Source organism: Corvus cornix, chromosome Z (assembly GCF_000738735.6).
Source record: "Corvus cornix cornix isolate S_Up_H32 chromosome Z, ASM73873v5, whole genome shotgun sequence".
NCBI classification, from domain to species: Eukaryota; Metazoa; Chordata; class Aves; order Passeriformes; family Corvidae; genus Corvus; species Corvus cornix.
Genome location: NC_046357.1, coordinates 379365 through 403647, shown reverse-complemented (window position 1 = coordinate 403647; position 24283 = coordinate 379365). Strand labels below are relative to the sequence as shown.

Below are 24283 nucleotides of genomic sequence, written 5' to 3'. Positions count from 1 at the left end.
AAAAGGTGACATTTCCCCCCATTTCCCCACTTTCAGTTACTGGAAAGACCCAGTGGAGGTGGGACCCTCACAAATACAGAGACGGTTATCAGGGCCAAGATATGGATGACACAAAATGCAAGGACGAGACTGCTGTTGCTGCTGTGCTACTGATTAAAGGAGTGGGCAGAAGTAGTGAACTGCACAGCTGGGAGCAACGGGCACAGCCCAACCCGATGTGTCTTGGCACGGGTGCCCTGCATGGGCTGTGCCATAGCAGGCAAGTCCCCACTTTGCCAGCTCCATGCCAGAGGACGCTGTCCCCTCGGGCCCTGAGCCCACTGGGATCCTGTCCGCTGCTCCTCGGCCGCTCTCCTGGCTCCCCGTCCCTGTCCGCTTCCATCCGTCCTGCGGGTGCCCACAGAGCCGCGGTGCCAGCCCCTCGCCATGAGCCCTGCGGAGCTGTGCGCTGCCCCTGCCAGCCGCGAGGACTCAGGGGCGGCCTGGGGAACCGGCCCTTCCTCGGGAAGAGGGGGGAACGCCCGTCCGTGTGTGCACCGGTGAGCGGGACCCCACAGCCGTGTGCCAGCGGGGTGGCACGGGGACGCGGGGCTCCTGGCACTGCACCATCCACGCCCGGCTGACGTGCATCCTTCACAGCTTGTTAATGAGCCCTAATTCAGCCGCATTTAAGGCAACTGATAACCAATAACCAATAGCACAGATCGGCGCTGTACCGTGGTTTGCAGCAGCGCCGGCTGTGTGCAGCGGGGCCCCTGGAGCAGCCGGCTGCGGAGCCCCGCTGCCGGACCGGGGCTTGCTGGGCCGCCTGCCGGGAGGAGAGCCGCGTGGCGGCAGTGCGGGAGCAGCCCTGGCCGCTCCCGGGGCCGGTTCGGGGCCGGTCCCGGCGGCACCGTGCGCCCCTCACGCTACAAAGACGGCGGCAGCTTTAAGGGCCCCGCGGTCCCCTCACGGAGGCCCCGCCCCCCGCCCCTCAGCGCGCGACCATTGGCGGCCCCCGCGCGCTCCGCCTTTCCCGCGCTGCCCGCCGCCCTCACGCCCTCACGCCCTCACGCCCGCCCGCGGCGCAGGCCCGGCCCCGCGGGCGCGGCCGGGGCGGGGCGGCCCCGGACAGCTCCCGCCGCCCGCAGACGGCGGCGGCGGCGGCGAGGCGAGGACATGGCGCGGGGCCGGCGCGGCGGGCCCGGCTGAGCCGCCGCTGCCCGCGGGGCGGGCGGCCCCGGGCCGCGGCGGCCGCCGCCCCGATGAGCGGATGAGGAGCGGGCGCGGCGGCCGGCGGTGCCTGGGCGGGGAGCCGGGTGCTTGCGCCATGAACCCCGAGCTGGCGATGGAGCCGCTGGGCAGCCTGCACGGGGCGGCGGGGCACGAACCGGAGCTGATGGGCAGCCCCAGCCCCCACCACGGCGGGCGCGGCGCGGGGCCGCTCCGGGTGCCGCCCCCCCCCCCGCCGCCGCCACCGCCGCCGCCGCCGCCGCCGCCGCCGCACCAGGAGCTGCCCCCCGCCGCCCGGCCCGCCATGGTGCCCAGCATGGCCTCGCTGCTGGACGGCGCCGCCGAGTACCGGCCCGAGCTCTCCATCCCGCTGCACCACGCCATGAGCGTGCCCTGCGAGGCCTCGCCCCCCGGCATGGGCATGAGCGGCACCTACACCACGCTGACGCCGCTCCAGCCCCTGCCGCCGATCTCTGCCGTCTCCGACAAGTTCCACCACCCGCACGCCCACCCGCACGCCCACCACCACCATCACCACCACCAGCGCCTGCCGGGCAGCGCCGGCGGTGGCTTCGCGCTCATGCGGGACGAGCGCGGGCTGCCGGCCGTCAACAGCCTCTACGGGCCCTACAAGGAGGTGCCGGCCGTGGGGCAGAGCCTCTCGCCGCTGGGCAACGGGCTGGGCCCGCTCCCCGGCGCCCAGCAGGGCCTCCACGGCTACGGGCCGCCCGGCCACGACAAGATGCTGAGCCCCCAACTTCGAGGCGCACGCGGCGATGCTGGCGCGGGGGGAGCAGCACCTGGCCCGGGGACTGGGGACACCCCCGGCCATGCTGCCGCCCCTGAACGGCGCCCACCACTCCGCGCCCCCCGGGCCGCCGCCGCCGCACGGCCCCGCGCTGCCCGCCGGCCGGGAGCGGCCGCCCCCCGCCGCCGGCCCGCAGGGGAGCGGCGCGGGTCAGCTGGAGGAGATCAACACCAAGGAGGTGGCACAAAGGATCACGGCGGAGCTGAAGCGCTACAGCATCCCGCAGGCCATCTTCGCCCAACGAGTGCTGTGCCGCTCCCAGGGGACCCTCTCGGACTTGCTGCGGAACCCCAAGCCTTGGAGTAAACTGAAGTCCGGCCGGGAGACGTTCCGCAGGATGTGGAAGTGGCTGCAGGAGCCGGAGTTCCAGAGGATGTCTGCCCTGCGGCTGGCAGGTAGGTGCGGGCCAGCGCCCTGCGGGGAGCGGAGCGCGACCGCCGGAGCTCAGCGCTGCCCCGCCGGCCCCGCAGTGCGTCCTCCGCCGGCCCGGCCCGGCCGCTTCCCCGCTGCGCGCTCCGCCGTGAGCCACGGGGCTGTGCGGGGCCGGCCGGTTCCCACCTCCCGCAGCGCCGGCACCGCGCAGTTCGGCTCCGTCCGGCGGGGCTGTGCGGGGCTCGGGGCCGGCGGAGGGGAGCGCTCCGCTGCCGCTACCGCTGCCCGGTGGCGGGGCCGGGGCTGCTCTCCAGGGCCGGGTGCTGAAGGTGCGCACTCCGCACCGCACCGCGCTCTCCGCGAGCATCCCTCCTGGCGCTGCCAGGAGCAGCGGGGGAGGGGCCGGGAGGGGGCTCCGCGTCCCGGGACAGGCGGGGCCGGTGGGAGCGGGCGGGGGCCGGACCCCGCGCAGCCCCCGCAGCCCCGGCCCGGCCGCATTGTCCGCGGAGGGCGCGCGGGCGCCCCCTGGCGCGGTCGCGGGGCGCCGCAGCCCCCATTGTTCTGCGGGGGCCGCGGGGGGGCGGCGGGCAGCGACCCCGGTACCGACCCCCGGTACCGACCCCCGGTAGCGATCCCCGGTAGCGATCCCCAGCAGCGCCCGCACCGGGGGTGAGCGGGACACGCCCGGCGAGAGCTGTCCCTGCCGTGGGGCCGTGCGGGGTGCGTCCGCGGCGCGGTGGGTGCCCGGGGGTCGCCGGCCGGTCGGTCCCGCGGGAGTGAGGGCAGGGCCCCGCCGCGGAGCACGGCCGGGGCTGCCTCCCCGCTCCCCGGGAACCGCACGGCCGTGGACGTGGGTGTAGAGGGACACGGGGGGCTCTGGCGCGGGCAGAAACGCGTGGGACAGACCGCGGCATGGGGCGGGGGCCAGGGACCGGGCCGCTCTGCTCTGACAGCGACGAAAATCCGGGGATGTTTGTGCCACCGAGTCAGTCCTTCTTTTATTTCAATTGATCCCGACGCGGGCAGATTGGTCCCCAGTGGCCAGGGACACAGCAGGCTGTCCCCAGGGCTGCCCGCTCTGCTGGCACACCCGGAGGGGGCTGAGAGGACGCGGGGGTCTCTGCGGTGCGGAACCGGGCACAGAGAGTCCTTGCACGAGGAGCAGCTGCCGAGCGAGGCTGGGATGCGGCAGAGCAGGGCAAAGAGCAGCCATGGATGATTGATGGCCGTAATCCCTGCCCGACCCCTAACCAGAGGTGCTGCGGGTTAAACACCCACGGCCTGGGGTCTCCAAAATCCCCACGGAGAGTGCTCGGGCTTTCCCGAGGTGCGGGGCAGTCGCGGCTATGCTGCCCGTCGGGAGAGGGATGCTGATCCCCTCCTCGGCTCTAACGGCAACTGCAAACTCCTCTCATCCCGTCCAGCACCCGCGGGCATCCTCTCTTGTTTGCAGCCAAATGAAGGTGCCGAGGTCTGTCTGTGACAGGGACGTTGGAGGGACAAGAAGGGGTTTGGGTTTTTTGCTGAGCACACGGTGGTGTCGCCTTCACAAACGTGTATCAAGAGGGAAATCGATGCAGATAATGTTTAGAAGATTAAAAGAGCATTAATGCTGGCAACAGGAGCATCAGCGCGTGGACCCAGTTTTCATTGATCTGGAACCTGAGCCGGCTCATTTCCAGTAACGTGGCTGGTGCTTTTCCTTCCCAGCACTGGTCCCGGGTGGGGGTTCCCCGTGGAGCCCTACATATAGAACAGAAAATCAGGAATCACAGCTGCACGCAGAGTTATGCCTGTATAATTCTGGATCTCTGCTTTACCAGTCCCCCTGAATGCCTCTGCATCCAGGAGTAAAGTTTGGAGAGAGCTCAGGTGCTGAGTGGGCATGGATTCCCCATGGAGCGGGAAAGACCTTTGCAAATTACCTTTCCCTTCAGGAAATCGATTATTTTAATTTTCTTTTATTACCACGTGTGAATATGCGGCCCCATTGCCTCAGTGCTTCCTTCTCCCCCTTTACTCATTTGCTTAAATCCCTATGAGCATGGGGGAAAAGCCACAAGTATTTCAGGGTTTTTTGGAAAAAAAAAAAAAAAAAACACCAAACCCACCAGCTATTTGCCCCACAGTCCTGGAAGTTTTTCCCAAGTGGGGCAAAAATCTACTGTCCTTGAAGGGAAATCCCCCTCTCCCTGTGGGAGCAGTAGCAGGGTGGGTGTGCTTAGTATTTCTTATTATTACAGAAGATATATAGTGCTGTTTATTCTATTCTTTTCTGTTCTATTCTATTCTAACCTAATCTAATTTAATCCTATTATTTCTCTCCTTATTGTCTCTTCTTGGGGGTCTTTAAGACTCCTCCCTCAGGAGACGGTGCTGGGGCTTTCTGTGCGGGAGGGTGCGGGCAGGACCCGCTGTGAACGGGGAGTTCCGTGCGTGCTCTGGAGCTCCGAGCGCAGAGCACCCTTTTGGGGTCACCGTGTCTCGCTGCGGCTGGGGCCGGGGAAGCGGCGAGTGCCCTCCCAGGGACACCGCGCTGCCCCCGGGGCACGACGGGGGCTTTGGGAGGGTGGGACAAACGCTTTTCCCACAAAACCACCCCCGGCGGCGGCATCAGCCCGGGACCTCGCCCCCAAAGCGGGCTGGTGCCCCCGCTCCCGCCGCTTCCCCGCCGGGAGAGCGGGGCTGCCCTCGGGACGGGGGGATCGGGGCTCCCAACCCTCCTTCTTGCCCTCCCTCCCCGCCGCGGGAAGGTCTCGGGAAAGCCCCGGCGGCCCCGACATACAGTCCCTAAATTTCTGTGGGGTCAGCAGAGCGCTCCGCCGCCTGTTTACCTTCTTCGGTGCCGGATCGCCTTATTGATGATTTAACACTTTTGTACCAAAACACCATCAATGATTCATGTGTGCAGAGCTGCCCGAAGCCCGCTCCGTGCTCAGACCCGTCAGTACCACGGAGAGCGGCGGAGAGGGATGAGAGCAGGGAAGGAGGGAAGGGAGGAGGAGAGCGGGAGCAGGAGCCAGACGAGACGCCCGGGGCCGGCGAGCCGTGGGTGACGGAACCAGGAGTGGGCGGTGGCAGCGCCACATCCCAGGCTGAGCCCCTGCACCCCCAAGTCCCCCAGGCCAAGGAGAGGGGTCTCACAGTGAGGAATGGGCTGTGGACAGTTGTCTGCCTGTCCCCTGCCTCTTTGTGCCCTACCAAATGCTTCTTCCCTGGATTTTGAGACTATGTTGTTGTCTGTATCTCCAGCTAAAAATTAAGGCATGATAACATCTGTATCAGGCACATTGCCTATTTATAAAACTATTTCTTAGTATAGAACTAAATATACAGGTACATAAAGGTTTTTTGAAAGGTGCTTAGTGGCTTGAAATATTGGTGCTCTCTTCAGCTATAGATTAGTGGTTGTGTTTGAACAATCCATGCGGTAAATTGTGGTGCCGGCTGATAATTTATATTTCTCATGTACCAACTTTCCGAAATAATACCCTGCCCCAGCTCTTTGTTCCACATCATTTCTGAAGGCATTTCTGCCACACAGAAATCTGTTTTGGCGAAGCAGATGAGTTTTATCAGTTTCTTGATTGTTTGGTAAAGTTAGTTCTGAGTACATTTGTGATTAAATGTATTTCTATATTGTTCCCCCTACTTTTTAAAAGAAACAATTAATTGGTCATCATGTGTTACTCATTCTGAAGCTGTTCTTCACTATTTCCTTATCAGATTTTTTCCCCAGCATCTCTTTTTTTCTGTGTATCTCTTGCCCATCACTGTTTGAACTGGAATAGCCCAAACTCAAGTATTCCTCTGCAGCTGAAAATTGCCACAATTTATTTGTGGCGAGGAATGCATAAAGGAGAGAACATTTTTGCCAAAAGGATTATTTCCCAGTGACTGGTGTTGGTTCTTCCCACACTGTAGGGGCGTTTTGGCTCTGCACTGTGGCCCCGGGTGCTCATCCCTGGTGCTCCTCCCTGGTATTATTCACAAAACCTTGTCCTGGATGTTGCTGCCATCCAGCAGCTGCAGGAGCTTTTCCTTCCCTTCCAATTAGCCATTACTGGGAGATGACAAGCTTCCTGCGGTACCCAACACGGCTGTGCCGAGCCTCCGAGCACTAAAGGCAGCAGACTCCTCTCATCAGAGCAGCTCCCCTGGAGCTGCCTTCAGAGTGGAAACGGGGCTCTGCAGGTGTACGGAGAATGGATCTCAGAGGGAAAGCAGGGCTGAAAGGGACTGCAGACATCACTTGTCCTGACAGTCTGCCCCTTTCTTCAGGAATCTCCAGAGGGGGATTTTTTACCTAAGTGATCTCTTCCAGGGCTTACAGGTACAAAAAAACCCTTAATGACTGGCCTTAATCTCACTTTTTGTCTTTTAAATCCTTTGCTTCTCATCTTATCCCCACTAGACACAGCAAAAAAGAACACTCCCTTCCTTCTGATAGCAATCTATTTATATTTAAGTCTCCCATCTTGTCTCCTGTCTTCTCTGGAAAAAGCCCATCATACCTGGGCCATGAATATGCAAGGAAAGAACTATATCCAACGGGACAGATAATACATCTCTTTTTCCAAGGTAAAAGATTTTGTATCCAGCTCTATCAATCTTGCAGACTTTTGCATAAAAGGCTCTCTGATTTATAGAGGGTTTTGCACACAGAAATCATACCAAACAGACTAATCTCAAATGGGTTTGGTGATAACATCAGCCAGACAACTCACTGATGGCAGAGAGAAATGCAATCAAAAAATAAATTGGAGAGTTTTGGGGTTGTTTGGGGTTTTTGAGCTATTAAATCAAACTGCTCCATTGTGAAAAAAGGGACTCAAACCACTGGTAAATGCTGCACAGAGGAATTATTAGACAAGCGATAGAGGCTGGCAGGTTCCCAAAACGCAAATTGTCTCCGAGACCAAAATATCTCTCAGTAAGTAGGGAACATATTTATGAGCAGTGGTGATTTTCCAGCAGTTCTCATCCCCTCATAATGGGATGGGAGCACGGGGCCTGTGCTGAGGCATTAAGCTTTGGCAAGCAGCACTCGGCTGCAGGAGGGGAAGGAAGAGCAGAAGGAAGTCTTCCTCAGAGAGCTTCCCACACACCTTCTTCTCCGTGTTCCTTCTCCCGTGGGCTTGTCCTGCCCACTCCTTCCTGTGGGCATGGTGGGATCCATGGCCCCTCTCCCCTCTCTTCCTCACCTCCACCTCTCTGAAGCCTGCCAGCAGGGACCCTCTCCTGCTGAAGCTGAGCTTTCCTAAGCCCCTGGGAAGAAGGAAATGGGAACCTGAATGTGTGGAGAAACAGGGCTGCTCTTGCTTTGTGTGTTCAGCTGAAGTGCAAGGAGAGCTTGGAGGGCAGCACAGGTCTGGCTTTCCTGGAGAACCTGGCGGAGCTTTGCTCCTGTCCTTTCCTCTCCTGTTCTTCCTAATTCCACCCTATCGATAACAGGCAGTAAAAGGAAATGCTTATGTCCTACTTTCTCCCATGGGTCAGAATTCCTGAAAACTGGAGCACACAGCAAGGATTCACTAGATCTGTCCTTCCCCTTGCAGTAAGATTTCAGGCTCTTGCTCAGCTCTTGCTTACCCACCTCAGCTTTAAATCCCCAGCCCTTCCTTGGAAAAGATGCCCAAAGTCCTTCCAGTCACAGCTGTGTTCGGGTACCTCCAGGGTACCACTGAGATGCTGCTCCAACAGGCAGAGCAGTCAGCACGGGGAAGGCCTGGCTTCACCCCTGTGCTCTGACAAGGGGAATATAAATCCTTGTCACTGGCAAGTGTTATAATTCAGCTGGAAACTATTTGGGGATTCAAAAGGGAGAATCTCCAGAACAAGAGGAAGCATAAATCTCCCAGGTGTTAGACGTGTGGGACTCTCAGAGTGCAGCCAGAAGGATCCAGAGTTGCGCTGTGCTGGAAGGTTCCAGTGGTACCCAGAGGCTCCTGTCAGAAATCCCGTGCTGAGGTGGGTGCTGCAGCACTGCAGGGAGGAAGCGGAATTTACAGCCCAATTCCAGCCATCCAGCAGATTTACAGGAGACTGGACACAAACAGCCTGAGAGCTGTGGCGTGCCAGGAAGAAACATAAAGGAGCCATGTCCCCAAAACCATTCATCTTTTCTTCTCAGAGAGCTGCAGGATGCAGGGCTTGGAGAGGGGTGGCATTCTGTGGGGATTGTGCAGGATTGACAGGGAAAAATCAGGTGGGGTACCAAGAAAACACCGTCCTGGCTGGAAACAGCCGGGCTGTGAGCTTCTTTTTTGGAGCATTGCAGGAATCCCTGGATCTCCAAACAGGGAACACCTCACCACTACAATGGATGAGCAAGAAGAATTTCTCTGGAAGAACAGAATTAACTTTGTGCTACACATCCAATCTGTTTTTCTGGATAAATGCCATCAAGGGCATTCCTAGGGTTTCAAAAATTAGGGGTTTGGTGTGTATGCAGCAGCTGGGATGAGCAGCACTGGCTGCCCCCCCCGACAATGTGATTATTTGCATCTTCATTCTGATTGCTCCTTGTTCCATAATGATTTTGTACACAGCGGAGTACTTAACCTAATTTGTATTGATCTCAATCGCTCTCATTCGTGCATACTTAATTCAGAGAGGTAATCAAATTGATTTCTGAGGCCTAGTTTTTAAGAGATTGTAGTAACAGGGATATACCAGGGCTTGCTTTAAGTGAATCACAGCAAAAGAAAAACATTTTAAATCTTTAGAAAACGCTTTGGTGGTCATTTCATTGTGTTCAGTCTTACCAGAGTAATTACATTTCCCTCACATTGAGTCCTCTCCAAAATCGAATTGAGGAGCAGTTTTAGTTCCATCAGACAGATAACTGGGTTTGGGTGACTTTGCACCCACACAAACCACATAGGTGGGATCAATATTCACGGCTTGTCCTTAGGAACGATGGAGAGTGAGGACTTACTGCCAGATTAAGGGAATATTGGTCTCTGCTTGGCTCCTCCTTAACGCCTGCTCTTTGTTTCATGGGTGCAGAGCCACTTTTGCCATCGGTAAAAACATCCAGAACCAGAGAGGCACAGGAGCTGTGTTGTTGGTATTTCCAGTATCCTGGCAAGTGGCTCAGCTTCTCCTGGGGCTTCTCAGGCACTGCTCCGGCCCCTGGGACTCCTCCCTGGCCTCCTCCTCCTTCTGATGCTGGTGACCTTTGTGTCTTCATCTCTGTCTCCCTCCTGGAGAAGTGCAGGAGCCGAGGAAGGAGGGAGGCCATGGAACATCCCTGCCTCATGCCTGAGGGCTCAGAGGGTGGGATTGAGCTGAGCACTAGAGCTCCTAGATATTTTTCAGGATTTGTGGCTTTTGGAATGCCTGGGCTGGCTAGGTTCCTCTCTTGTGGGGAAGAAGATGGAAAATCAGAGTCACTGTTGTAGAAAATCAGACAAATGAACTATTAGTAGGGAAATTCAGTGGGATGATCCTCAGTGTGTCACAGCGCAGCGTCAGGTCCCTGCACCCTCTTAATGCTCTTCAAGTTGTAGGCCTCCTCTTTGGTCCATGCTAAGGGATGCAGCACTGACCCCGTTTGTGAGCAATTCCTATATTGTTTCTGTGGAAGAGCATCTTTAGTCCAGTGCAGAAGAGAAAGGAAGCTTTTGTATTTTTTTTTTCCCACAGTTATGGCTTTCAGTTCGTGCCGGTTGTCCGTTTTCTTCCATAGGATATGTTCAGGTTTAACCGCAGCTAATAAATCAAATTGTGCTTAGAATCCAGACGGTCTCTTCCCTTCCCTCTGCTGTTAAAACCTTTCTCTTTCTTCCCAGAAAATCACTTGATTTTATTAGAGTGCTCACCCCATTTTTCTCTGCTGAGAGATTCACGTCAGGTGCAGCGTTTGCCTTTGTGGGGCCTTTTCAAGAGCAAACTCAACAGTTCAAGGAAAGTATTTACTGAATGCATCAAAAAGCACATACCTCTGCATTATTTATTATCAGATACCAATAACTGTAAAACGCAGAGTATCTCTGGACATAAATTAGTGATGGTAGGAAACACTCCACTCATCCCAGTGTCCCGGAACCGATTAGAAGCTGCAGCAAAGATGCTTGTGCTCATCATGTCCCCAGCACCGGGGACATCACGGCATGGATTCCGGACACTTGGCAAAGTAAACTCAGCTTAAAATCTGCTTTTTCAGCTCAGGCAGGCAGTAGGATATTATCTGTGTGGTGTCAGAGGTGCAGTCAGAGAGCCCAAATTCTTCCCTCCTGCTGCCTCTGGGATAATGCCCTTGGAGAGGGCGAGTCTGGCCATTGGGACACAGGTGCCAGCTCCCCCGATGCCTCTGGCATGTCCAGGCAGGAGCATCCATGCTGCTTCCTGCTGCCGTGGCTCCAGCCGGAGCCCTGTGCTGGTGCCACTGCTCTGGGAGGGCTGTGCTGGGAACATTCACCCACAACCCCTGTCTGGGTCTCAACCTGACTCTCAGGACCATCCTCCTCTTATACTTTGGGATATTTTGAGGCCTGACCTTGACCTTCCTCCCAGAGGCAGCTCTGCTGCAGCCACTGCAGTTTGGCAGCTGAGAGGGGTCAGGGTCAGGCACTCCAACAAAATACTCCAGTTTCCTGCAGAAATGCTGTTAGATCCTGGCCCTGCACAGAAGGAGGCAGTCGGTGCCACAGTGGCTGAGCACAGGTGCAGCTGTGACTGGGTTAATTACAGACATTGCCACAGTCCGACTTTTACTTTTGGGCCAGCTTCATTTCACATTCCAGACCTGCAGAATTATTTAACAGGGCTGCTTAAAACCCACCCACTTATCAATTCTCTGGGCTCATTTTGTCCCGGCACATTACCTAACCATGTCAACATATGGATTTTCTCCCTGTGCCCAGCGCAGACAGCCTGGGCAGGCTATTTTTAAGTGTGGGTGTGCTCCGGCAGCGGTATTGGTTTCAGCACTTGCTGTTCTCTCTCTGCTAATAAATACAGAGCAGCTATTAATACAGATGGGTTTTAGGATCCATTAGCATCGCTCAGTGCAGCGATGGTCCGGCACTGCTGCCCTGCCTGACCTGAGCTCTGACAGGAGCTTCTGCCTGGCTTCACTCTTGGGACATGCCCCAGGAAGGAGGACTGGCAATGGGAGCAGTGCCCTGGGGTGGTGGCACTGCAGGAGTCAGGCTGCAGGGGAGGAGTAGGGTGAGCCAGTGCCTGACCCTCTGTGCTGGGAGGCCAAGCGAGTCCGTGGTGGTTTTTCCCCTTGGTGGTCACACAAAGTTGCTGCTACTGGAGCTTTGATGGGGGTTTGGGCTGTTTAAAGGGATTAAACTTATGTTCAACTGTTACTCCTAGCTATTGAGAGGTATTGAGGATGTAAAAGCAATGCAGCCCACTGGACTCCTGTGGGAGCCCTCAGGTTCCATGTGCCAGAGCGGTGCTGGCTCAGCTGGTGACGCTTGCGCTCACCGTGTGTCAGTGCCTGCCACTGCGGTGGCCGTCTGGGTCTGTGGGCACCACCCTGACACTTTCTCTCTGTCTCTGCCACCCCTTCCCAGCCTGCAAACGCAAAGAGCAAGAGCCCAACAAAGAGCGGAACAACTCCCAGAAGAAATCCCGCCTGGTTTTCACGGACCTCCAGCGCCGAACGCTTTTCGCCATCTTCAAGGAGAACAAGCGTCCCTCCAAAGAAATGCAGATCACCATCTCCCAGCAGCTGGGCCTGGAGCTCACCACCGTCAGCAACTTCTTCATGAACGCCCGCCGGCGCAGCCTGGAGAAGTGGCAGGACGACCTGAGCTCCGGGGGCTCCTCCTCGGCCCCCAGCACCTGCACCAAGGCGTGAGGGGCGCGGCACGGCCGGCGCAGCGCAGAGAGAGTGGCCTCGCAGCAGGGTCCCTCGCTGGTGACTTAAAGCACAATCCCCCCGCAACCAACCCCAGCCCAGCTGTTCCCGAGGACATTCCTACGGCTTCTCGTCAGTCTTAGCAGGCGCAGGCTCCACTTTAACCTCTCTCCACACAATACTATGCTCAGGACAGGCGAAGCAGGTCTGAAACGTAGGGGAGTCGTTCTTGAGGCAGGTTTCTCCTGAGCCCCAGGTTTCCGTGGCCGGCGGGAGCCGCTGCCAGCCCGGCAGCCTCCCGTGCCCAGCGCCTGCCGTGTGCTGGCCACACCACCCTGCGGCCACATGACAACGGAGCACAAAGTCAGATACTAAAAACCCAAGACCCTGTTTTTAAACTCAGGCATGGTTTTGTTAAGTGTTTTAGGGGAAAAAAATCAGATTTAGGGTTTTTTTGGTTGGTTTTTTAGTTTGATTGAATCAGCTTGTTCTTGGATCAGAAAAATTCAGTTTTCTTGAGCTCAAAGTATCAAGCACAAAGCCGGTAGCTACAGCCATGGTCCGGCCCTGGGCTGCCCAGGGCAGCTGTGCCAGCTGCAGCCTGACATCCCGGGAACACCACGGAGATGGCACGAGCCTCAAGCACAGCTGGCAGTTCCTCACAAGCTCTGTGTTTGTACCTAATGCACACTCAGGAGGTCGATGGAACTGCTACAGTTCATGGAGCAACACAATGTTTTGGAAGATCCAGATTTATTTACATTATTACATCCTTTTTAGTTTCCAGGAATCTGGTTTCTCCTCGGCAACAGCTGTGTTACCGAAACCTTTTTAGTGTTCAATGTATTTTTGTTCATTTTTTCAATATTTTATGGTACTTTCAAGCAGGAAAAGAAACAGAAACAAGCCCTTCAGATACCATGGACCGTTTCAGATGTGCCGCATTTAGCTCTATTGCATCCCTAAGTTCCTTTTCCCTGCCAGCTCCCCGAGCTGGCAGGAACACAGCACACCAAAGAGACAGGATTTCTGCAAGCCAAAGATGTTTATAACTTGTCATTTCTCTTTGTCATCGCTGGTGCGGGTGGTTGGCTGGCGCTGGGGAAGCCTGGCAAGCTCCGAGCCCTCTCTCCAGCTCCGTGCAGCGGAGCCTCCCCGGCGGTGGCGGAACGGCCGCTGGCTGGTGACCGGCCCGGTGCGGCTGTGCTCTGCTAGAGACACTTGAGACTTTTTTTATGTACTACTTAATCGAAACCAAAGAAACATTTTCTGCACCTACTTCTGCAACAAACTGTTCCATTGAAAGATAAAATAAAAATTTAAAAAAACCAAGGAAGCATGTCAGGAAGCAAACGAGTACCACACTGTGTTCTACAGACATCTTGGACATTTTCGGAAGCAGATCTCAAAGAAAGGGTTGATGAGAATGAGAACAAAGCAAAGCCAGTATGATTGCTGCTTCATTTGACAACTCAAGTCATCTTAAAGTTGAAGATTGTCTTTAATTTGTGCCTATGCAGTTTTTTCAAAAGAACAAGGAACAGAGCAACCAAAACCTCAACAGCTACAATACCAAAGATGAGGATTCTCATTACTTGTGTTTCAGTTCGTTTCTCCTCTTGCACGACTAATGCACATAGCCCCACTGGTCTCTGGACAGGTAACCACTCGTGAGTCTTTGCGCAACCAAAAGGGTGTGTTAGTTTATGTTTTCCCTGTTTCCGCCCCACACAGCATCTCTCCAAGAGCTGCATGGGCTCCAAGTGCAAGATGTTGGGATACTACGCTGGTACGTCTCCTCCCTCCAGGAAACACTTGTGGGTTGGGTGTGACTTGTGTGTTGGTCTCCTGTGTGTCTGGAGCTGTGAACAGCCACCCTCCTGTGCGTGACATCGGTCGAGTGACCTCCACCCTTCTTTCTCTTCCCCAGGGATAAAACTTGCAATATGTGTGTTCCCATCCCTGTCACTGTGAGTGCTGAGCAGCACCACAGCCCGGCTCCAAACCTCCACCTGAACCAAACCCAAGTATTCAGGAGTCCGTGGGGCAGTTCAGGAGTTGCTTCTGACATATTAGCTTTGTAATGTTCTTTGATCCAGGTCATGATGATCCAAATCATGACATGTCCAAATTTATCCTCAGAGCCAGAGCGCATCTTGCTCCTCTCTGCCTTTAAACAAGGGCTTCATTTTAACTGCTTCACAGAACCACTGCAGTCATTTTCCAATGACTGCACTTAAAATAGGAAAAAATCCAAGAAGCCTCGTCTGCTCAGGACAGGAAAAGTTTCTGGAAAGCAAATTCAGGATCCTCACAGCTGAACTGACAGCATGTGCCAGCTCTGGGAATCAAAGCATCCTTCGGCAGAGATTTCCAGGCAGATCCCAAAGAGATTTGGAGAATCCTTGTAGTCAGACATGGAATAAAGCTGCCAAAAATGGTCCCGATCTGGACTGATGTGTTCTGAGGGCTCCTCACCCAAATACCAGATATCTGAGTGGGGAGTTTGGAGCCAGCAGGCTGTGGAGCAGGGCCCAGCTGAGGTGGTGTGGTCATATTGAAGTTTCACCTTCATTCCCACCCAAGTGTCCATCAAATCAGCCCCTGGTGCATTTTGAACTTGGCATTGCCCTCAGGGGAGGTGTCTTGTGCTGGAAGTGTCCCCCTGCAATCTGCAGTGGCAGGGGATGACACAGGACCAGTGAAAACCCCAGTGCTCATTCCTCACCTCTCCTTCCTGCAGTGATGGGGCAAGGAACTGCATTGTATCCCACAGGGAATGAGCCCCAGGCATCTCTGAGCATGTGCTTGGCTGTGGGACACCTCACTGAAGCTCATCTCACCTGAGGGGCACTCACCTGAGGGACATCCAGATAGCCACCTTCCCCAGAGGCAGAGGGGAGCTGCCCACAGCTTCTGGTGAAGCCTGGGAGCAAAGACCTGGGCTTTTTGCTCCTGCTCAGCGCTCATCCAATAGCCCCAACAAAGGGAGTTTAGATCAGGTACTGAATTACTTACAGATTTCTCCTCAGCGAAGTTCTCTCCAAATTGTGGAAGTGTTTGTTATGCAACATTACAGCCGAGTAGCAACACACATGAGGCTTCTCTGGGCTGGGGCCTCAAATCTATCAACAGTCACAAGCCATTTTCACCCAAAAATCCTGCTGCAATTTTTATCCCTGCATCTCTCATGGCCCTGTGTGATGTCTTCCATTTCACTGTCCACTCTCGTCGGCTTTTATGTAGCAGCTCCCTCAGACGAGGAGCGTCGGAGCCAGAGACTGTGGTGGAGATATTTGTCCATGTGGCAGAGTCTGTGCTGTGCTCTGCCCACACCACACCAAACCCAAGCAGCTGTGTTCCGTCTCTATACCGTGTATCGATGAATCTATAGAGCTGTGTAATGTAACTTGTTGCTTTATTTATTGCGCTGCGAAAGACTCGTGTGTACAGAGAGTATCCCAGCATCTTCCCCACCAGGAACTTGGAGTCACAACCTTGGGCACAGCCAAGATGAATTCAACTTTCAAGAAACCTTGGATATTGCTGGATCTCCCATGCAGGAACAAAGAAAATGTGCTCACTGACTTCGGTTGCAAAGCTTTATTGTGGATTTCTCTTACCTACAGCTGAATCCAAAGACCTGCGAAGGACTCAACCAGCAAACCTCACTCAGCCCCGCGGGAGGGAAGGTGATCTCCTCTCCTGAAGGAAGGCATGGGAACGACACGGTATTGCAAAGAGTGTGCTGGCTTCGGACACGGCCAATGCTTCCCTTGCTTGTCACAATTCCTAAGTATTTTTAAGATATGGGGAAACTTTCTACTTGGCCTCCTTCCTATTTATTATGGGAAATTTTTATTGTTTAAATTTTTTAAGAAGGAAAAGCTTAAAATAGTTTTATTTTTTTCCAGACACTTGTGGGTTTTAACCCAATATATTATCTATTGATAATGTAATTTATTTGATTTAGTCTTAGGGCAGGTCCTGAGATCTCTGTTCAGTCTGAATCCCATTATGTTTCAGTTTAGCTTTTGAATTTAGTGGGAGTTTTGCCTGAATGCAGGCAGCAGGGTCAGGCTCTGATGGTACTTATTTGTATCTATTTAATTCAGCCTTTTATGAATTCATTTGGGAGTAATTTTGCTTATTTATCCATAGGACTCTTGTAGCGCATCAGGGATGCGAAGCCTGTTAGTAAATACACTTCAGAGTTGGTATTGCTTTGTAGAGCAGCCAGGTTCTGTCAGACAGGGGATGAACAACTCATTCCATATAACAGAGGTCTAGTTTTAATTCCTTCTTTAAATTAATTTTGATTGTTTAAATATCAAAGTTTAAATTATTTAAGTTAATTTCTTCCCTCCTGATTAGAAAGCGCAACATACCTTTATTATGGCACACTAAGCCTTCGTAATATAACTTATTTATTTAACTTATTCATCATCACCCAGGGATGCCCTTGTAGAGTTTTTATTTTTTATTTAGAATTATCTATAAAGCACTACAGCTGATTTCCTCTAAGAACAGCAGAGCGACCTTTGAGGACAAGCAATGAATATTCAACCTAAAACTGTGCGTTCAGAAAAATAGGGGGGGAAAAAAGATACTGGGATACTTTGCCTGAACTTTGTGGCTTCTTAAAACTTAAGCTGGAGGGAAATTAATCCATGCCAAGAAAAAGAGAGAAACCCTTAAACTAGCTGCTTCCAAGAATGAACTTCTGTGTGTGGAAAAAAAAGAAAAAGGAAAAAAAAACAGGAAAAAAAAAAAAACAGAAAAAACCTTTCTATTTCTAGTGAGAACCAAAGAGGCTACCTCACTGACTTTTCCATTTGTAATTTTAATCGTGTTGATGATACCAAAGATACCAAAGATTTCTTTCTCTGTGCGGTCTGCATTCTGCTTGTGCTCTCTGATAACTCCCACCGTTCTCTCCTACACCCAGAAATGTCCAGCAGAGCCCAGATTCCCAAAGAAACGCTTCCCTGGAAGCTGCCAGTTCTGGTGACGCCCTTTTCTGTGTTCCTTACTCCTTCCTCCCAGCCAAAACCGTCTGGAGATGTGGAGCCCATTCCCACTCCAGGTCCCGCTGATGGAGCGGTCGTGTGGACCTGGAGGTGACTCTGGGGTTTGTCCATCCGCACATTCCCTGGGGAAAGGCTCTGCAGGTGCTGCCTGGGCCTGTGTCGGGTGTGTTTGCAGCAGCAATTAGCATTGCTAATTATTATTATTCTCGTGCTTGAGCAGAGCCCAGGGGCTGGTGTGGGGTTCTCCTGCTCGTGCCCCCCGCGCAGGCGGCCTTGCACAGATCCAGGAGCTGCTCCCTCCTCCTCACCTTTTCTTGTTGTTTACAATTACAGTTTTCAGATAAAAATCAATTAATTACTTTTCTCGAGTTAGCAATGAAGCGAGGCTACATTAAGCTCCATTAGCATCACGTTCCTGAGTGATTACTTCCAAGTTGTTTGGTTGTTTGGTTGGGGAATTAGTGGTGCCCTCTGGCACTTGGGTTTTGAGCCTGTTTTATGCTGTTTATAGGACTGAAGCAACACTCTGAGGAGCCGAACCCACCCCTGGGCACTGCTCACTCCCCCAAGCTCCCCTGAGCCCCAGCACAGGCTGGGACAGCTGCTGCAGGGCCCGGGCCTTTCCCTAAGGAATCTGCCTGAGCCATGCCCTTGGATTCACAGAGGTTACCAACAGCTCAACACAAACGCTCCGCTTTAATTAAGTGTTGCCTTTTATTTTGTATTTCTTTGGGGGTTTAAGTCTGCGTTGGAAACGGTAGGACTTGACAAGTGTGCTTTTCTCTCTCTCTCTGTGTTCCTTCAATACAAAGCTATAATAATTCTCAGGATGCCTTCTGGGCGGGGGGAGCCGATTGTCCCTGTGCCCTCGGACACAGACAGTCCCCAGAGCTGGCAGGGTCCCCGCGGCCCCCCCGACTCCTGCTTCACTTGCAAAGAGTGACGTTACCACGGGACGAGTGCCTTGCTTGAACCAAAGCAACGATTTTGCCAGTCTAGACCTCTCTGTGCTTTTTTTTATTCTTCCTGTGAATACCTCAGCTTCAACTGGGCCGCCGAATTGTACCTGGTGGGCTTTTGTACTGTGGTGCTTTGCAATGCAGCCCTGCAAAGAACAGACTCCTGATAATACCAAAGGCTCTCCTTCTCTTTCTCCTCCTCCTCCTCCTCCCCCCTCTCCCCGATCTCTCTTTTCTCCATGGTTCCAAAGCTTTATTACGAACTGGGCATGTTGGCAACGCAGACCGTGCAATCCCTTACAGAATTTTCTCAGATATACCTCATAGAGAATAGCTGTTTAGCGTAATGTTATTATAGCGTATGTAATAAATTATTCACTGTTTCTTTTTGGTAACTGTGATTTAAGAGAAAAAAAAAAGAAGCTTTATACGTTTTAGGTTGTGCTTTTGTACTAGACGGAGAAGGTGCGCTTAAAAATGTATGTCAGTATTTCTTCCCGTTGGGTTTTTTTTGTCATTATGGATCGGGGAGAAGTTGCAGAATGAGCCCAAAGTTTACAGTTTCATATTTTGCTGAAGAAACAATCTGTGTTCATTTGCTCTGTTGGGAAAAAAAAAAAAAAAGAAAGAAAAAAAAAGAGAAAAAAAAAGATTATTTTCTACATTTGTGCTACTTGGTCTGAAGAGCTGATTGTCCTGTGTGACGGTGTAGTATTATGATTAGCAACTGCCAATCAGCGCTCCCATGTTTATGCATGAGGCAAACCCTTAGCAGTGTGATGCATCGTGGTTCTTAATGGCAACTTCTTCCTTTGGGTTTGGGACGAGGTCTTTGGGTTGATGGTATTTATTTATGCATGGAGCCTGTTAGCTGTTCGCAGTTGTGGCGCAGTTGTGTTTGCATTTACGCTGGGAAATCACGCCCAGTTTCGCCCCGTGCAGCTCAGCACTGCTCAGGGCAGGTGTCCAGGTCAGCTCTGGTCTGTCCCTGTGTTAAACAGACCCAAATTCAGTTCCAATGAAATTGCCATTTGAGGAGAAGTTTGTCCAACTGGCAGCTTCTTGCCAGCGATTTGATTCATTCAGTCACATGGCAATACACATCCTGCTCGCTACGGAGCCAACTGTGCGTTTTTTCCCAGGATCAGGAGTTCCTTTGGCTTTATGGCAGGCCCTGGGCACAGCAGGGGACCGGCCGGGGTGGGTGCTCAGGGACCACCCCTCACCTCACCTGCGCTCCTGCCCGGCCCAGCCGTCCCAGCTGTTGTGCCAGCACGGGCAGGACACACGAGCTGGGGTCAGCAGCGCTCTCCCAGCCGTGTCACCTGTCCCGTGGCTGGCCTGGGTGTCCATCTGAGCAGTCCAGCTGTGTCCCGTGCTGCTCCTGCCTGTTGGGCAGCCCCGGCTCCGGCAGCCCCTTGCCCACCCCCTGTCCCGGCGCCAGGTTTGTTAAGGTGCTTTATCCCCCCTTTGATTTCTCCCTCGTGTCACAAGCCGGATTCACGCTCGAGCCCCAGCTCCCCCAGTTAAGAATGGGTTGTGTTTTCTCTCCGGGTCCAGCTTTGGAGCCCCGATGTCCCCCAGATCCTGGGCCGTACTGGACATAAAGCCAAACCAACTGCTCTGTACCCTTTACTCTGCATGGAAGAGGTGGCTTGGGGAGGGGTGAGTCGCAGTCTTCTGAGGAGGCCTCTGAGTCCCGTCGGTAGAGTGTTGATATCGTCTGTCATTAAGGGTATATTAGAGATGTGCTTTCATTAGTGCAAGGAGACGTTTTTATTTGGCCTTACTCGGTAGGTTGTGATAATAATGAAAGCTGTGTAATATAGTCGGGGGGTTTTTTTCCTGATTTCTCTGCCAAAGACAGTAACAGATACAAGAACTTTAAATAGGGGTTTTTGTAAGACAGTTGATGATTGTAACAGTGGTTAATCTTCCAGAAAGCTTTCCACGTTCTTCCGCAATAAGCAGAGCCGGGATGTTTCGGCAGAGCCCTGCTGGCAGATGCCACCACTCCTCACCGACGCAGTTGTTGTAAAACCAGGCGCTGAGTACACCTGCATTCCTCAGTCCAGAGGCAACAAGGGGTATGTGAGGCCATGGCAAGGGCACAGCGGGGCCGGCACGAGCTGCTCCAGCTGGCTGGAATTTGCCAAGGTACTTGTATTATGAAATTTAAGGTCTATTTTATTATGTCATTTTATGTCATTTTTTAACTTTGTGGAAGGTGATATGTTGAACTGAGTGTAAGCTGAGTTTTTCAGACAAATAAAGTAGCTAAAGAGTGAATGTTATTTTATCATTAAAGGGTTTTTACTCACTGATTTGTGCCAATAGATGTCCTTTATCTCAATGACAAGTATTCCGTTGCTTTCAAAGTTTTATTTATAGCTATTGATGTAAAACCCACACACACATATTATTTGCCAAAGTTCAATAAAGGAGGAAAACAATGCTTTTGCTTCCTTGTGCAATCAAAAGTTCCTGTTTTTTCCCAGGGTTTTTTCCACCACGGCCCAATCCCACACCAAGGGGGGGAGTGGAGCCAAACAGGGGCTCGGGCTGCTACAGCTCTCTCAGAGATAGGTAGGGGTGAGGAGAGCTGAGCACAGCCAGACTAATGCAGGACCCAGTGTAGGACCACGTCCCGAAAGTGCTACCTGGGACTGAGGGCCTGGCCAAGTGTGAGCAAAAAGTACTTGGAAAAAGATCTGGCACCTTCTCCCATGAGCACAGCTCGTGTAGCTGTGATATTAAAGGATAAATCACTTTGTATTTATGTAAGTTATAGAATTACATGATGCAATGTAATTACCATAAAATTATAAAATTTTGTAATTAATTGCACTTTCATTCCCTGAAGCAGCTCTACGGGAGGAGGCAGGAGGTTCCTGGAGCTGAAATTCGATGGCAAGGAGGATGTAGCAGGTTTGCCTTCATTCATTCATTCATTTAGTCAGTTACCCTAGCTGTGGGCAAGTCTTGTTTGTTTTGTCTCTGTGAAAAAAACAAAACAAAGTGCACAAGAAAAGCACTTTCCTGTGTTTCTCTCTTAAAAAACCAAACAAAACCAGCCCTTTCCTGCCCTCTCTCCAACTGCCACCCCTCTCTGCCCAGCTGGAGCAGGGTCAGCTTGGGGAGGGCACGGGAGGACCTCAGAGCCCCAAGCAGCACCGTCCCAGCCCCAGAACAGTAACAAGGCACTGCGGGGTTTATTGTCTGGGATCGAACCTTGGCACCAGTGCCTAACCTTGGGGTTAATAAGCTCACTGAAAAATTTGTTTTCATGCTCATTCTCTTCGTGTCCCTCTCTCGACACTGGGCCAGATTCTGCCATTAATTAAATTTACGCTGCTTCATTTCACTTTGCTGAGTGGCCACGGGTGCAGATAAAGGCAGAGCTGCCTCCTCAGCACTGTGTATCACAGAGCCCAGAACGTGGCTCTTCCAGCCTCCTTCTCCCCTGGCTGGAGTGCGCAGGGAGCTCCCGGGGAACAGGAGGGGGGCCCTGAGCCCTCCGTGCCCCCCGAGCAGCCCCTGGGCGCGGGGCTGAGCCAGAGCGAACAGGCTGGGTGGAGGGGTGTTTTCCTAAGCCCCCTTCCCATGCAGGGAGGTGGTGAGGACCACAGGAGCCAGTGCCACCAGGATGGCTGCTGAGCATGGAAAGGGAAAAAACACTCAAACAGCAAAGAGGCAAAAGCGATGACACCGAGACTAATGCAGCCGCGGCAGGTCATTTCCATCTCACTTGCAGGATTGTTCCCCCGGGAATGCATTTTCCAGGCACTTAGCAGTGGGCACAGCTGGAAGAAGGAAATGGGACCATTTCATTAAGCTGCCGAAAAAGCTGAAGGATGAGCTGGGTGTGTGGCAGGATTGCAGCTGGACTGGGATGCTGTATCAACATCAGCTTTTCCCAATGCTAGGCCATGCCCCCTGCACTCAGGTCCAGGGCCAACTCTATACCCATGGAGCTCACTCCTGTGAATTCCACTCAGCTCACTGTTTCCCAACCCTGCCAAGAATCACAATTATTCCAGGTTAAAATGCTATAAAACCCCCTCAGTTTTGTCAGCAATGATAAAAAACAAAGCAACAAAACAGCCCTTCCATCCCAGGGATGCAGGGACAGCCCGTGGCAGCCAGGCTGGATGGTGTCCCTGCTCCCCGGAGGGAGCACTCACCCTCAGAGCAGCCCAGCCCCAAGAAGCAGACACCACACTCCCATCCTCCTCCTCCTCCTGCTCCTCGGGCAGTGCTGGGAACGGCAGTGCATCCGTCAGGATGAACTTGACAGTAATGATGTGCCGTGTGGGACCCGCAGCGATCACGGCGCGGGTCCCTCCTGACTGCAGATGAAGTGCTGGCAGCTCTTCTGATCCAGACACTCCGCACCACTTGAAACCCTGCAGGAACTCCCTCAGGAAACAGCCTGGGATGCAGCCTGCAGGGAAAGCTGCACACCAACAGCAAGTCAGGGTGAGGGAGGTGGGTTTCTTTTGGAGGAAAACAGCAGGAGCTTTTGCAATGCCACTGATTTTCAGCACATGTGGGATGGAGGTGCTGAAGGAGAACAACCAGGAGGAAAGAGCCTTGGGATAGGCAGTGTGGCAGGACACCACAGTGGGATCATCAGGTGGGAACAGCTGTCACCAATGCCCCCACACACAGAGAACAAGCCAAGGCCAGCTCTGCCAGCCACAAGCTGCACCCACTGGAAGCTGCCTTCAGTCTCTGCACACAGCAAACCTCCAGGCGTGACTCCAGGGTCCGGCTCCGAAAGGGATAATGGCAGGAAGCCATAAGATATTAAACCAGCAGATTAAAACAAACAAGACCACTTTGGGTCATGTTACACATCCCTCCCCTCCCGCCTAACAGCACAAGAAATCCAAGGCTGTAAAAGACAACCATAGCCCATAATGGCCCAATAACTCCAGGATAAAAGCGCTGGGGGATTTGGCTGTGAGGAGCCGGGCCAGGGCACGGAGCCTCCCCGGACCCGCTCCGAGCATTATCCCTTAAGTGCTCGTTTAAGCTTCCTTGGAAGTGCTGCCTGCTCGCTGGAGAAACACAATTAGGCCTCGATTGCGGGTGATGTTCACACGTTATGGATCATCCTTAAAAATGACAGGAGAAGAATGGAGTGCTCTGGATTCCCCGTGACAGCTCCCTCTCCATCATTCTGGGAACTGCCAGGCTTCAGTTCCACAGTCCCCTTCCTTGCCCCGTGAGCAATGGGATCAGAGGCAACACCTCTAGTGACTCACAGGATCCCAGACTGCTTTGGGTTGGAAGGCAGGGACACCTTCCACTAGACCAGTGCTCCAAGCCTAGTCCTGAACAGCTCCAGTGATGGGAAGGAGCACTTCCTCCCCACTTTGTGGCCTTGTGCTCTGTTGGCCTTTGGGGCTCAGATGTCACCGGGCAGCCGCTCCTGGAGCAACCTCTGAGCCCAGAGGATCAAAGGCCGCACGTCTCGGAGCTGATCCCTCTCTGGACAGACAATCCATCTCTGTGCAGTCATGGGAAGGATGCCCATCAGCCAGGCCAATGGACTCAAATTAAATAACCTTTTCCCAGCACTTACTGCTGAGAACAAATTCAGCAGGAAAATAGAAGGCAGGTTTTAGACCTGGTCCAAATTTGCAAATCCCCATACTCTACAGGCAGGAGCAGAACCTGCTCCTGAGGGCTCGAAATTGCTGATTTACAAATAAATCCCTTGCGCTTGCCCAGGCTGTGCTGCTGGAGACAAGTACTTCTAGATGGGATGAGAGAAACACGGCTAAGCAGGAAAGCAGGTGGAGAGTGAGCCCTTTGGAAAGAAGGAGGAAGGAAAAGTGCTTCCACAATGTTAGACATGGTTTTGGATTCAAATATGACATTGCTGAAGTTCTGCCACACTCACACAGCCAAATCCCCACTCGACAGTAAACCAGCAGAGCTTGGCCGGAGATTCCACAGGAAAAGAACTATCACTGCTCTCCTCCATTTTTCCCACCTTCCATTGTGTTGGTTTTGCATCTTGCTCTCTCCCCTGTCACAACCCAGCTCACAAGAGCTCACTAGTGGATCAGCT

The 24283-nt window shown here is 53.4% G+C and overlaps 1 protein-coding gene across 1 annotated transcript; it reads left to right on the top strand.

Annotated features, from left to right (window-relative positions):
* Positions 1-1252: 1252 nt before the first annotated feature.
* Positions 1253-20525, top strand: ONECUT2 (one cut homeobox 2). Its single transcript, XM_039567313.1, is given in 3 exon segments — positions 1253-1965; positions 1967-2415; positions 11926-20525. Coding segments are annotated over 3 exon segments (1449 nt in total). The 3' UTR covers positions 12213-20525.
* Positions 20526-24283: the final 3758 nt, after the last annotated feature.